The 15,337-nt window shown below is 45.1% G+C and overlaps 1 protein-coding gene across 2 annotated transcripts in view; it reads right to left on the reverse strand.

The window, feature by feature from the left end:
* The window catches only part of LOC107113798 (L-threonine 3-dehydrogenase, mitochondrial-like), a 60,380-nt gene that overhangs the window by 15,477 nt on the left and 29,566 nt on the right, over window positions 1-15,337 (reverse strand). The window contains exons 1-4 of one of the 2 annotated variants that reach the window (XM_015415521.1): window positions 5,946-5,963; window positions 4,472-4,674; window positions 3,013-3,055; window positions 1,926-1,996 (exon numbers count right to left, since the gene is read on the reverse strand). In XM_015415521.1, the coding sequence (XP_015271007.1) occupies window positions 1,926-1,996; window positions 3,013-3,055; window positions 4,472-4,655 (298 nt within the window). In that variant the 5' untranslated portion in view covers window positions 4,656-4,674; window positions 5,946-5,963. Of the gene's footprint in view, window positions 1-1,925; window positions 1,997-3,012; window positions 3,056-4,471; window positions 4,675-5,945; window positions 5,964-15,337 lie in introns of those variants that run through there. The other variant, XM_015416269.1, reaches the window with a different exon arrangement.

The following is a 15,337-nucleotide window of genomic DNA, read 5'->3' on the forward strand; positions in this document are numbered from 1 at the left end:
GATATTCTAGCTTTGAGAAAAGTGCAGAAAAGGGCAACTCGAATGATAAAAGGGTTGGAACACTTTCCCTATGAGGAAAGGTTGAAGCGCTTAGGGCTCTTTAGCTTGGAGAAATGATGACTCAGGGGTGACATGATTGAGGTTTATGAGATTATGCATGGGATAGAGCAGGCAGAGAAAGAGGTACTTTTCTCCCTTTTTCACAATACAAGAACTCGTGGGCACTCCATGAAATTGCTGAGTGGTCGGGTTAGAACGGATAAAAGGAAGTACTTCTTCACCCAAAGAGTGATTAACACTTGGAATTCACTGCCACAGGAAGTGGTGGCGGCTACAAGCATGGACGGCTTCAAAAGGGAATTAGATAAGCATATGGAACAGAGGTCCATCAGTGGCTATTAGCCACAAGGTATAGATAGGAACTCCAGGGCAAGTGATGCTCTGTATTCTTGGTGCTTGGGGGGGGGGGGGTGTGTTGTTTGTTTTGGGTGGGGGGGGGGGGGGGGGGGGGGTCAACAGGGGGAGGGCTTCTAATGTCCTGGCCCCACAGTGGACCTCCTGATGGCACCTGGTATTTTTGGCCACTGTGTGACAGAGTGTTGGACTGGATGGGCCTTTGGCTTGATCCAACACTGGCGTCTCTTATGTTCTTATGTACTGTTTCTCTAGAGAAACAAATGTTCATATAAATATCAGTGGGTTGGACCCAGCCAGTTGTTTTGCTCAGCCTTGGCCAATTCCCCTTTCTATTGCAGCCCTTATCCTTGATAGCTTTTGTCCATGATCCACAGCATAGATTTTCTGGTGGTCACAGGGGGCCCCTTCCTCCCTTTTTCCACCAGTGGAAAACCATTTTCTCTGATCAAATAGGCTTTTGAAGCACTGAGAAAACAAGCTGTAAATAAAAGGTAATAATGTGATGAGTGAACAACTTTTAAAAGTCCCAAACAGTTTAGGTGCACATATCCTTTATCATGCTGTCTTCCATAGTGCAAGCCCTTTATCATGCTGTCTTCCATAGTGCAAAAGAAGATTAAATGCATGCATTTGGCTGGTTTACCATTTATGAAACTCAATTGCCATTGTGCTACCATTAGAAGAAACCTGATCTGGCTACCTTGCCTACATTTTGATGTTTCAGGTCATCACACACTACTTAAGTAGAAAAGTAAATATGGTTTAAATTAACCTCTATTATGAAAGATCCTCTCTTTAGAAAGTTAAGTAGCTAACGCTAAACTAACATTAGACTTTGGCCATCTTAAAGTCAAATGAAGTAGATGAGGCAGGAAGATAAATAATCTCACGTAGCTGAACTTTTTCAAGCAGAAGGAATAAGAGAAGAATATGTTCAAATACGCTTAAGGACAAATCCCGGCCTTGTGCTCCACTCATAACAGGGGAAATGAAATGGTTAAACTAGGAGATGGGTACATTAAACCATCTTCATAAATTAGGAGTAATCTTGTGGTCACATATCCATGAGTCTCCTGGGGCAGGTGTTCACTTCTTCCCTGTTGAATGGACAGGTGGGAGTGGGGGGAACAGAGAAAAATAGTACATAAGCCCTAAACCTGCACACATGAACACCTGAATGCATCTTATCCTGAGCCAGACCCCTGGTCTATTCAAGCTCAGTCTTGTCTGCTCTGATGGGCAGTGGCTCTCCAGGGTCTTGGACAGAGATAGTCACATCATGTACAACGTGATCCTTTTAACTGGAGATGCCAGGGATTGAACCTGGGACCTTGTCAAGCAAAGCTGATGCTCTACCATTCCATGACCCCTCCTAAGGAATCCACTTGAAGATTATTAAGAAGGATACCACCAAGACTACTTCACAAAGGAAACTCTCTCTTGCAGGAAGAAGGCCATATTTACTGGATTGTAAAGAAAATGTGCCTGCTCATAATGTGGCCACTTACCGCTATAGAAGACGTGATCAGGTGGCTTTCTAATATCTGACAGGATCACATTGTTCTTCCCAAAGCGTTTTCTAAAGAAGATGCTACCATTAGTTTCAGGACACTTCTCAAAACATTTCAATTAGAAAAATCTTTTTCAGAAGACATTCCAAAATACGAAAGTTTCCATTACATCTCTCAAAAGGAGATATGAGCTACTTAAGTATAGTTCATTCCACAAATTTCTGTATCAACCCAGATCAGTGTACTAAGCCTGCAGAGCTGGCTCTCCAGACAAAGCATCCAAGTAGATGCTTGGGGTGGCATGATGAGGAAGGCACCGATGCTCCACAAGGATTCAGCTTTCTCCCTGCTATTGGTAGCACGTGAGGCACTAGTGTAGGTTTCTGGGCCACCATTTGCCTCTTGTTAGCCGCCCTGAGCCCGTGTGGAAGGGCGGGATATAAGTCTAATAAATAAATAAATTTTAAAAATCACCGCTAGCTGGGAGGAAGCAATAGAAGCTTCCTTTGGAGCTGCGGTGGCTCAAGGGGTTAAGACGCTGAACTGCAGGCTGTGGAAGGTCAGTAGTTCAGCAGTTCAAGACCCGAGTTGCCGCATGACGGAGTGAGCTCCCATCTCTAGTTCCAGCTCCTGCCAACCTAGCAGTTTGAAAGCAAGAAATTGCAAATAGATAAATAGGTACCACTTTGGTGGGAAGGTAACAGCGTTCCGTGCGCCTTGGTGTTTAGACATGCCGGCCACATGACCATGGAAACGTCTTCGGACAGTGCTGGCTCTTTGGCTTTGAAACGGAGATGAGCACCGCAACCCTAGAGTTGGATTCGACTGGCTTTCGAGCAAGGGAACCTTTACCTTTACTTGGGTTGACAAAATACCTTAAACTGGCCATGTTAAGCATGGTCAGCTTTGGAGACCGCCCTTTTGTTGCCAGTTTAGGAATTCATGAAACAATAAGGGTATGGTTTCCCTGCATTTGTAACATAAAAAACTGATTGTGAAGGTTAATGGAAATCTTGTTCTTTCTCTAGGAATATATCATCTATATCATGCTGTAAATAAGAAGTATCAAAAAGTTACAGCTTACCTCAAGAGTTTAGCAAGTCCTACTCCAAGCTGGCCTAATCCCCCTAAAAGTCAAGAACGAGAGGAGGTAAATCAAAAGAAATTAATTCAGAGCTTGCCAAACCTAAAGGGGAGGGGTTATGTTGCATTAAAAAAAAAACTGGAGAAAGTTTTGTATATTTCTACTGGGGATTATCTTTCTATGGAGAAACTGACTAGATAGTTAAGAATACTTCAGGGTGTAGCTACTGTATTTATTTATTTATCAAATTTATACCCCACCCTCCCCACCGAAGCAGTCTCAGGGAGGCTTACAAATAATTAAAACACATAGATAGGCAATAAAACAATCATAAAACCTTCTACTGTTTTTAAGTCCTTTTTGACTTGTGTTAGCCGAATTGCTTTATCTACAGCAATTGGCAGTTTAGATGGGTTCTTGCCAGTGTCTACCAAGGTCCAGTTTCCACCAAGGGTTACCAGTAAAAGGTCTCATTTCTTAACACTTGTGTTACTACAACCAGGATCAAACTTAGTATGGTTCGAATTTCAGCATTTGCTCTTAAGGAAACACAATGAACAGCACAATACCTCCTGCTGTTCCGGGTGGGACCAGCAGCTTCTACCCCACCACTTGCAATGGCCATTTTAAATGATCAGATCAGGAATTTTACTTATCCTACCACTAGGTGGCAGGACAGAGTGCTCATAGGCAGCAAAATAATTAGCACCCTATTTTATGGGCAACAGCTATTGCTTTATAGCCCAATCTAGGATATCAGCTCAAAGAGTACATATTTCTAGTAGTTCTATTCCTACAGATAAAAATTGCAACACATATGTATCATCTAGGATTGAAGATCAATCAAATGCTATACTACCCATTTACTGTTGCATACTGATGGGAGACTAGACCTACGTTTACAAAGAAGAATGATACAAGAGCTACCTCTCAGATAGCTAGTTTGGTGTAGTGGTTAAGTGTGCAGACTCTAATCTGGGAGAACCGGGTTAGAGTCCCCACTCCTCCACTTGCACCTGCTGATGTGACCTTGGGTCAGTCACAAGCTCTGGCACAGCTGTCCTTGAAAAAGAGCAGTTTGTGTCAGAGTTCTCTCAGCCCCACCCACCTCACAGGGTGTCTGTTGTGGGGAGGGGAGGGGAAAGGAGTTTGTAAGCCGCTCTGAGACTCCAAGTGAAGGGCAGGGTATAAATCCAATCTCCTCCTCCTCCTCTTCCTACTAAGCAAGATGCTTGGAACAATGTTCCTTGTTTAGTTATACTCTCCACTCCTGCTGTCCTTGTCTGGGCTATGCATATAGTCTACCTTGTGCTAAAGGGGGTGGCTTATAAGATCATCATTGCTTCCCCAACCATACATTTTCATACAGACCAATTAAGGTGGCTTGATACAATTAGCAATAAGGAAATTCAAACAGCTCAGAGAAAAGAAGTCTGCAACAGTAGTAAAATATACTGACCTGTAATTAATACTCTGGGATGATCTGTTTCTGAGAAAGATACAGAATGAAAACTAGCATCTGAGGTTATCTGCCGGGGTGAGAAACCATGACACCGAACTGGCATGACGGCAACCTGACAGCCACAGCCTGGTCTCTGCAAAACCTGCCTGACAGCCCGGCTTAGACTCTTAATGACTGGCATTGTGTCCACTTCAAGTGCACTGGAAGAAAGCAAAAAGTTACAGTAATTAATAAACCATTTCATCAGCTGTCAAACTTATCTGTATGGTAAAATTTAAATTTGTTTACTATTTTGGAAAATCCAGGCTTATCTGAATTACCAATACACTTTGCAAGCTAATAGACAATCTTTGCAGACAACTGCCTGATTGGGATGTGCCAGTTTAACACAAAAGTCCATGGAACATTCCGACTAAATAACATTATTTGCTTTAGAATTTCCCTGCTGAAAACCATTTGTATAGAGCGAGGATAGAGCTAGTATTCAATTGTATACTGGCTTGCATCCACTCGCTATAAACCAAAGCCATTTTGCAACTCTGCCAATTGTTCCCTTAACTCCTGCTAACAAAGGGGAAACTGTAGAGACTGCCCAAGTCAGCACACTGCCCAAGAATCCCAATGGCACACTCTTTTTGTTGACAAACAAGAGGCACAAGCCGTCAGCTATCCTCCTGCACAAGGCTCACTGAAACAAATAGGTGCTGTGCTAGAGAGGTGGTAGAAGCTATGCAACATCACACACCATCTGTATCTGAACTGGTGCAATTAACCTAACACTAAAGTTATCTGAGAACAGGCACAAAACACATTAAATACGCAGCACCTTTCAAAGTTGCATTTCTAATCAGAAATATTTTTAGTGGTTACTAATGAAAAGTGTTTCGAAAAGCACAATGCTCTATTCTTTACCATATCTGTTGGAACATATCCCAGTGTTACTAGTTCTTAGAGCAAGCCAGAGCAAGATTACACCTGTTGGCTGTAAATTTGATGCAGGGGTGAAGAGTTCAGACTGCTGATTCCAAGTATTGCTGAAGTGATACCAACTTTCCATAGAGCCATGGAATGAAGAAAGAGATGAATACCAACACTATAGCTTTGATACAATCTTTCTTTAGGCACTTCCAAACTAGAATGCTGGTTAGCCAAATTAGTAACTGACAGAAAGGGCTCAAATCCGATCAAATATAAAAATTTCGTAGAGATCACTGATAAGGTAAGCTATCAGCCCTTGTGGGGAAAAATATCCTCAGTTACTACATTTCTGCTGAAGCTGCATCCTGGCCATTCTTCTTTCAGTGTTGGGCTTCCTTGGGGAGAAACTAAAGTTAGACAATCTATTTACTTAAAATATTAATGTATTTTATGATCTCCTTTTTAAAAGGCTTGCATTCTTCCACACACACCCTCCAGATGGTAATATGCACCAACAGAACCAGGCACTTCTCGTTTTTCCTGTTCAGCTTACCTCCTTTCCTGCCAGTGGCTTTGCAAAGCAAGAAGGAAGATGAGTGAGACAGAGAGGTATTTATAGGGCACAGCCTCTCTGCTAAGCCAATCAAGAGTCTGGAGGGAGTGGGAGTTGTCCACTAGGTTATGTGCACACATGTGATATCAGCACAAGGCAGACACATTGCAATCCAGTCTGTTTGATTTAAAATAACGTCACCACACCACAGGCAGAGAATTCTGTAGACAGCATGCTGCATGCTGTTTTTCTAATATAGTCATAACCACATGATGGCTTCAGGGAACAGGAGGGTCCATTAACCCTTACTGATTGGCTGCTACTTTGTGGCTACTGCAGTAGCACCAAAAGGTAATGATGCTTCTGAACTATAAGCTGGGGCTAGAATCAACCACCTGAATGAGACCAAAAGCCACCAGAGTCACCTGTTGCAATAGGATTATCTTTCTGGCACATATGTGTACAGACTGACCTACACAATCTGCACAGCAGACACATCTTGACTAAATGAGCTATGCCATCATACAGTCCAAAGACACATGTAACACTGGAAAAGGTTCTTCTAGGTTGCTAGCCAGTCAGCCCTTGAGAAAAGTTCTTCCCATAATACTCAGCCAGAATCTAGCAAGTGTGAACACCACACACCACAGAGCTCAGCTCTACCCTTTCCAACACTGCATATGGTGGAAAGTGGGGGGGAGGAAGAATTCCACCTCCCAAGTTCTCTGTCCCCCCTCCCACAGATTTTCACATCCCTGTCTATGCCTGATGCTCATGCCACAGGGCTGTGGTCATGGGATAGTTCCCCCTGACATTGTTCTTCTTCTAATGGTGGCAAGACAAAGAAGAAGCCCTTCCCAGCAGCAGCAACCCCAGCTGGGAATCAGAGCACATGACAGTGGCAGTGGGCAGGAGATTAGGGCCATTCCTGCCCTACAGTTCTCTCTATTTGCATTCTGAATAGCATTTTGTCATATTGAGCTATGCTACTAAGTTTAATTTTCCATGTAACCCTTGAGTTTGGGTACGCCTCCATCCCATTCTTGGGCACTCAGATTCCCCTATTTTCTTTCAGCAAATCATAGCTTGTGATTACATATGACCCAGGCCAACAGAGGTTTCCCCAGAAACAGAATTGCAACCCAGTTTGATCACTGTTCCCAAGTAGACTGTGGTTTCCTGAGAAAGGCAATGGAACCATATGTTCTAGTTTTGATGAACATTACATCTGAACTGACTCATGATCATATGGATGGGCTTGAAATATAGTTCACTTTTGTAGACAGCTATCACTTTTAGCCATTCAAGATTCTGTCTGGGCGCACAGCTGGGTTCATACTCACTTCTATGGCACTTTCAGTGCTCTTTAGGTAGGTGGGTTTTAAAAAGTAATTATATTTATTAATTATAGTTATTAATATAGTGCTGGCTATTACCTTTAAAGCTCTCCTCAGTTTAGGGAACTGATGATACTTGTCAAATCACTTCTCCCTGTATATTCTCACATGCTAGCTAATTCCTTAGAAAGCCTTCTCCTTGTGATGCCCTCTCTTCAGGTTGTCTGTGTAGCAACAGTTAAGCTATGAGCTGTGTGTGTGTGTGTGGGGGGGGGTAGCTCTCAGACTCTGAAACGGCCTACCAAAGTGGGTGTGGATAGCAACTTCACTTGCTGTATGTAGGCCCCTGCCACACGGCAGGGAAACGACGAGGTAAAGCGCGGCTAAATAGAGCCGCTCCAAAGTTGAGACGCTGCGGCGGGATCCCACGGATCCCCTGGCCGCAGCGCCTCTTCTCCCCGGCAAGAGCAGACGCCGGGGAGGACGAGCCAGATGGGAGGGGGAGGCTGCCGAACTGCGCATGCCCGAGCATGCGCAGTACGGCCGGGGGCCGGGATGCGGCGGCGCAAGGACGCGCCGCCGATCCCACGGCCGGCTTGGGGCGCCCCAGACGATTGCTACCACCTAGATAGGTGGTTCGTCTTTGCAGCGGGGTATTGCCATTTGGGCCGGATCAGGGACGGAGACGGCACGCTCACCAGATGTTGAGGTGAGATCGCGCCTGTTTGCTCCGCCCCAGTTCCGTCCCGCTCCCGGCCCAAATGGGCTCGTATGAACGGGGCCGTAGGAAAGCAAAACAGTTTCCATTCAAAGGGCACTAGGAGGGAAACTGTTTTGGCAGATCTGGCTGCATTCATAATCTTACTAACAGAGTCTTGTCTTTGGCTCCTTGCAATTTCTTGTTGCACTGTTAGCTGCCTTGGGCTTACAGAGAGAAGGTGGTGTATAAATATTTTAAATAAATAAAATATTTAAAATTTACCACCAAAGTCACGAAAGCATCAATCTGGTAGAACTCTGATAAAAATCAGGTTAAAATAAATCCTATCTTCAAGTATAAGCTAATGCGGTCTGAACTTGCTGAGACTGAGAGGGGAAAAGATTTTGGGGTTGTAGCGGATAGCTCAATGAGGGACTTGGGAATGTGTAGTCTGGAGAAGAGGAGGTTGAAGGGGGACATGATTACTCTTTTTAAGTATTTGAATTGCTGTCACTTAGAGGAGGGCAGGGAGCTGTTCCTGTTGGCAGCAGAGGATAGGACTCACAATAATGGGTTTAAATTAAGGGTGGGGAGCTACTGGCTGGATATTACAAAATACTTTTTTACAGTAAGAGTTGTGCAACAGTAGAATCAGCTGTCTAGGGAAGTGGTGAGCTCCCCCTCACTGGCAGCCTTTAAGCAGCAGCTGGACAAACACTTGTCAGGGATCCTGTAGGCTGATCCTGCACTGAGCATGGGGTTGGACTGGATGGCCTGTATGGCCCTTTCCAACTCCGTGATTCTATAAGTGTCAACCCAGTGTGCTGCAGTGGTGAAAAAGACAAACTCTATGTTTGGGATTATTAGGAAAGGGATTGAGAATAAAACAGGTGATATTGTAATGCCCCTGTATTGTTACTTGTTATTTGTTACTTCTTTGCAACCAGAGTAACAGCAAACCCTCGTCCCACCATAAATCCCATCCCACAGGAAAACATAGAAGAATTTAAAGGTTAATGCCCCTGTATAGATCTATGGTGCGGCCTCATTTGGAATACTGTGTACAGTTCTGGTCACTGTATCTCAAAAAGGACATTGCAGATCTGAAAAAAGTACAGAGGAGGGCAAACCAAGGTGAAGAAGAAGAAGAAGAGGAAGACATTGGATTTATACGCCGCCCTTCACTTGGAGTCTCAGAGCGGCTTACAAACTCCTTTCCCTCCCCACAAAGACACCGTGTGAGGTAGGTGGGGCTGAGAGAACTCTTTCAAGAACTGCTCTTTCAAGAACAGCTCTGACAGAACTATGGCTTGCTCAAGGTCATCCAGCAGCTGCAAGTGGAGGAGTGGGGAATCAAACCTAGATTAGGGTCCGCGCACTTAACCACTACACCAAACTGGCTTTAGGAGGTTGACGCACCTTCCCTATGAGGAAAGGCTGAAGAGTGCGCGGGACTCTGCAGGTTAGAGAAAGGACGGGTGGGGGGGGGGGGGACATAATAGAGGTTTATAAAATTATGCATGGAGTAGAGTGTAGGGATGAGCATGAACTGGGAAAATGTGGTTTGGTTTGTTGGTGAAACAAACCAGTTCGTGGCCCTGCAAACCCTGTTGGAAGGAACCACAGTCTCTTTAAACAGGATTTGCAGAAAGCCAAAAAACAGCTGAGTGATGGGGAGCCAGCTGCTCTTTAAAGGGACTGCAGAAGATAGCCTGAAAAACAGCTGCATGGGGAAGTGCTCCCTGCTGCTCAGCTGTTTTTGTGGCTTTTGTGGGGAACAGAAAGCAGGGATTTAAAAGGACTTGGAGTCCCTTTAAACCCCTGCTTTCTGCTCCATCCATGAACCATCACAAAGTGCTTTAAAAGTTCATGGAAGGTTGTGATGGTAGACCCATCGCAAACTTCTGTTCGTGAACCACGAACAGGGCAAAATTCATGACGAATTTTGCTTTAGTTGTAGATTTTCCGGGCTGTATGGCCGTGGTCTTGGCACTGTAGGACCTGACGTTTCGCCAGCAGCTGTGGCTGGCATCCTCAGAGGTATAATGCAGAAAGATGGAGTACTCTCTGTGTCAAGGTGACATGCTAATGGAGGCTGTGACATGCTAATGGAGGAACTTCCCTGTGTAATCTGACATGCCATTGAAATTTATAAACATAAACACAATTTCAACAGGAAAGAGAGTTTAAAAATAAATAGGCCATGGTTTCCTGTCCTGAAAAACACAAAATGCTCTACATCGTACAACAGCACTACAGATAAGATTAGAATTTCAACAGCCAATCCATATGCAAAAGAACCTCCTCAGGAAAGCTCCTCCATGAACATGTCACAGCCTGGGGAACGCCTACAAGATAATGACTTTGCCCTACCCCACCTTCCTTAGTAGATATAAATTACCTGCCTACCATTTTTCTTCTCACCTTGACACAGAGAGTACTCCATCTTTCTGTGTTATACCTCTGAGGATGCCAGTCACAGCTGCTGGCAAAATGTCAGGTCCTACAATGCCAAGACCATGGCCATACAGCCTGGAAAATCTACAACAACTAATGAACTCTGGCCATGAAAGCCTCCAACAACATATTGAATTTTGCTTTGTGATTCAGTTCATGCCCATCCCTAGTCGAGAGACTAGACAGAGAGAACCAGGGCTCTTCTTATGTTCTTACATTATTTTAACTATGTGAAAGACTGGTAGGAACTTGCTGTGTCAACAAAAGGGTTCTTTTTTTAAAAAAACCAACAACATATCCTACACTTCCTAGAACAAGCGACACAGGCTATCATTAGCACAGATCTTAGGCAATATAAAGAATACTTTTAAGTGAAATACTATTGCAGTTTCCTTTTACTACAAGATACCCCAGGGGTTCATATGAAGAAACAACTATGCTGTTCTAATTAAAAAAATGAAATTGAGAGAGCAAACTTTAAGTGAGCAGGCAATGAAGAAGCCCTTAACTTTTCAGCAATCCTTTATTAGACAGTAGGAAATAGAGATCTGCAACTATAAAAACAAGATTATATAAATGTCCTAGTTCGTAGGTAGCTAACAAAGGAGATTAGCCTTGGGTGGAACGTGACAATATTGCCACAGTGACAAAGCAGTTTTAGTACTTGCTGCCCACTTATGAATCTAAAACAGGTTTTAAAACTTGGCAGTCCTTTGACTTTCATCAGTATCAACAGAGGTATTTATGGAGAGTTAACAATTTGTACGTAGTAATAAGAAACTCTGCAGCTTTGGTTCCTTGACAAAAAGTTCTAACACATGCTAATGCCACATTAAACTCAAGCCAAGGCTAACACAAGATGGGAACTAAACAGTGTTACACGCAACTGTTCTTTTGTTAAGGTACAGCACAAAATTGGCAGCTAATGTTACCTAAATGAAAGTTAAATTGTAGACAGATACATTTCTATTTTAGATATTGGTACTCCAATGGGAACCCAAAGCACATATGAATGTGGGTTTCCTAGATTCTAGCCTGACATTCTAACCACCATACTACTCTAGCTTTCTGAGGTCCCTGCCACACGGCAGGGAAAAGGACGGCTGATCTGCGGCTAATGTGAGTTGCACCAAAGTTGGAACGCCATGGCGGGATCCCATGGATCCCGAGCTGTGGCGCAGCGCTCCCCGGCACGATCAGATGCCGGGGAGGAAGAGTCGGATTGGGAGGGGGAGGCTGTCGAACTGCGCATGCTTGAGCATGTGCAGTACGGCAGGGGGCCGGGATGCACCAGTGCAAAGACGCGCTGGCCGATCCCACAGCCTGGCTTGCGGCGCTCCAATGGATACAACCACCTAGGTAGGTGGTTCTTTTTTAGTGCGCGTTTTCGGCGGTAGGGACTGATCAGGGACGGGCAGGCAACGATTCCCAGATGTTGCCGTGGGATCGCGCCCGTTTGCTCCACCCCCGTTCCGTCCCCCTCCCGGCCCAAAACGCCTCGTATGAACAGGGCCTGAGTTTACTGAGTGGGGAATCTCTCCAAGTATTTGAAGGAGATGGCCAAAGGTTGAGGAAAGTCTCTGTGGCTGAATCTGCAGCTGCTGTGTAAGGGTGAGGTCACACTGTCCCTTTGATTGGGATTCGCCGCTGTTTCCTCCCGCATTTAAATTTCCTGTTCACATGCGCCAAACCGCCTCCCATGCTTAAGCAGGCTCACTCTCGCCTGCTTTCCTGACCCCGGGAAAATCGAGTACTTTCCTGGCTCTTGCGCTTTGAATGCGCGATTTCACCTATATGGACAGCTGTCTTTCGCAATGATTGCGAATAGGGCCGTCTGACCACTCTCTGTAGGTTTTTGTTTGTTTGTTTTTTAAAAAGCTTCCGGTTTGAGCACACGGGCATACATGCACTTAATAAATCCATTTTTTTTAAAAAAGTCAGTGTTTACAGCATCCTGGTGGAGGCGGGAATGAGAAGTGGGGGCTCCGGCAGCCTGGACGGGGGCGACAAGGAGGTGGCGGAGATGGCACCCAAGCAGCGCGGCCCGTGCCTCGCACCTTCCTGCTGGGCCTCAACCTCCTGATCGCCCAGAAGTGCTGGGAGAAGGTGCGCCAGGCCAGCGGCGACAGGGCCGATGGCAAGGACGGCCCTGCGGTTGCCCGGGGCAGCTGCTGCCACCGCTAGATGGGGACGAGGGTGAGGGGGATGGCCAGCAGCCAGTAAGGGGGATGGCTATGTAGACATCCGAACCTGCAGCCAAATATTCCCGTTTAAATTAAAGCAGGAACAAGGCGCAATTACTGTGCCGTGTAACCACAGCCTAAAGCAGTCTCAGTCTGTTGTGGCGCTGTTGTACATTGTTCCCCTTTCCCTCCCATTTTGGCTTGGGATAAAAGCTTGCTGTCTGCATCAGACCTCACTATGGTGACCGCAGGGGCACCCGGGAGGGAGAGCACATGAGAGAAGGGGGAGGAGCAGACTCCTGGGGCGCCAGCAGGGCACTGCGCTGTGGGGAGGAAATGGTACCTGCGACACCCTCCTGCAGAAAGTAAAGGAGGTGACCTGGCAGAGGGGGGCTGAAAAGTGAACGAGCTGGATAAAAAACACAAAACACCCAGCGGTTGCTAGGCAGGGCATTCTGGGGACTGCCCCAGGAAATATCATGGTTTGGGGTGGGTGTGCTTCTAACCCACCAGCAAAGAAACATGATCAGAGAAAAACTGGGGGGTGGGGAGGATTTGGCTCCAGGTGTCTGCTTATCACTCACAGCCGCTCAAGGGCAGGGAGGAGGAATTGCTGCGGCTGAAAACCAGATCTACATAATCCGGTGAGATGCTGTAGTGACCTTGGAATCGCCACTACAGGGCAAGAAAATGATGCAGACAGCCAATGCTGAGTCGATACAATACAGGAATGGCTGTGACAAGCAATGCAGACAAAGATTTGTGAGACGATTTGGGACTGCCGGCAGAGCAACAGGAAAGACCAATGCAGATTGGACCTGTATCTCTCTCTCACACATACAGTTGGCTAAAGGGAAAACATCTGGGGATGCAGGGTTTCTCTTGGGGAACGAATGTGAAGAAGCAGATATCCTGCCTTGGGACAGTGCCTCTTTGCCTTCATTTCTTTTCTGCTTATGTATTTATAAATACAACCAATATTATAAGAATGCTATTGGAGCACTCTCATCCAAAGGAACCCCAGCAGGAAGTAATCACACAATAGAGACAAGAGTCCCAGCTGCAAATAGAGGCTTTCTGGTGGTTTGGTAAGGACCTTACACTAAGTTTGAAGGTAGAACTTGAAGCAACCCTGAGCAGACTGGGAACATCCCAAACCCAGCAGAGGCTGAAATAGTCCTTGCCCAGGAGATGAGGATCTTGTTAGATGAAAAGCTGCTCCCAATGAGAGTTGACAAAGATGATACAAGTAGATGGGTAGAGACAGGTTTGGACTCACAGATATTTCACTCAGTCACAGAAAACCAACCAGTTTTGACAAGCCTAAAAGTGGCATAAGGATCTATATGAAATAGAAAGCCACTGGGAAAGAAAACTGAATGAAGTGAGAGAAGAGACATGGTCTACACTGGAAGCAAGATTTTGATGAAGGATCTGAAACCATTCCTATGGAAGCCTCTTTCTGGACTTGTCACCTACTCTGTAGGCATTGTAAGGACTGCAGAGGGATGGAACAAAAACCGAAAATAGCACTTTCAAATGCCCACGTTTGACACTGATATCAGCATTTACTCAAAGGGTATTTATTTTTTGTATGGCAGTTACACACAGGAAGCATATAATAATATAAAAATACGTAACCAAGTTGATACAATGGGTATGCAGACGGATTGGACAATCCCACTAAATACCAATATCTAAAATTTAAATCCAATGAATTGCAGCTGGGGAGAGTTCAAAAAGCTCCACCACATCTCCCTGGAAAGCATGACGCTCACAGTACTGTGACAGATGGAAAATAGTTTGTTAGTTGTTAGCCAAAAATAGTTTGGCAGGCTGCACCACAATCTTTGATTGTGTGGATTACAACAAACTGTGGTAAATCCTTAAAGAGATGCGAGTATCAGACCACCTCACATGTCTCCTGAGAAACCGGTATAACAGTCAAGAAGCAACAGTTAGAACTGGATATGGAACACCTGATTGGTTTAGCATAGAAAAAGGAGTACAGCAAAGATGTATATTGTCACCCTGTTTATTTAATTTATATGCAGAGTACATCATGTGAAATGCCGGCCTGGATGAATCACAAGCCGAAATTAAGATTGCCAGGAAAAACATCAACAACCTCAGATATGCAGATGATACCACTCTAATGGCAGAAAGTGAAGAGGACCTAAAGAGCCTTTTGCTCAGGGTGAAAGAGGAGAGTGCAAAAGTTGGCTTGAAACTCAACATTAAAAAAAAACCCCACTAAGATCATGGCATCCGGCCCCATCACTCCTTGGCAAATAGAAGGAGAAGTCATGGAAGTACTGACAGAATTAACGTTCCTGGGATCCAAGATCACTGCAGACAGTGACTGCAGCCATGAAATTAAAAGACGCCTGCTCTTGGGAGGAAAGCTATGACAAACCTAGACAGCATAATAAAAAGTAGACACCACCCTGCCAACAAAAGTCCGTATGGTCAAAGCGATGGTATTCCCAGTAGTAATGTATGGCTGCGAGAGTTGGACCGTGAGGAAGGCTGAGCGCCGAAGAAAAGATGCTTTCAAATTATGATGCTGGAGAAGACTCTTGATAGTCCCTTGGACTGCAAGGAGATCAAATCAGTGAATCCTAAAAGAAATCAACCCTGACTGTTCCCTGGAAGGCCAGATACTGAAGCTGAAGCTCAAATACTTTGGCCACCAAATGAGAAGGGAGTACTCAT

The sequence above is a fragment of the Gekko japonicus genome, unplaced genomic scaffold (assembly GCF_001447785.1).
Source record: "Gekko japonicus isolate JY-2015 unplaced genomic scaffold, Gekko_japonicus_V1.1 scaffold7, whole genome shotgun sequence".
In the NCBI taxonomy this organism is placed as follows: domain Eukaryota; kingdom Metazoa; phylum Chordata; class Lepidosauria; order Squamata; family Gekkonidae; genus Gekko; species Gekko japonicus.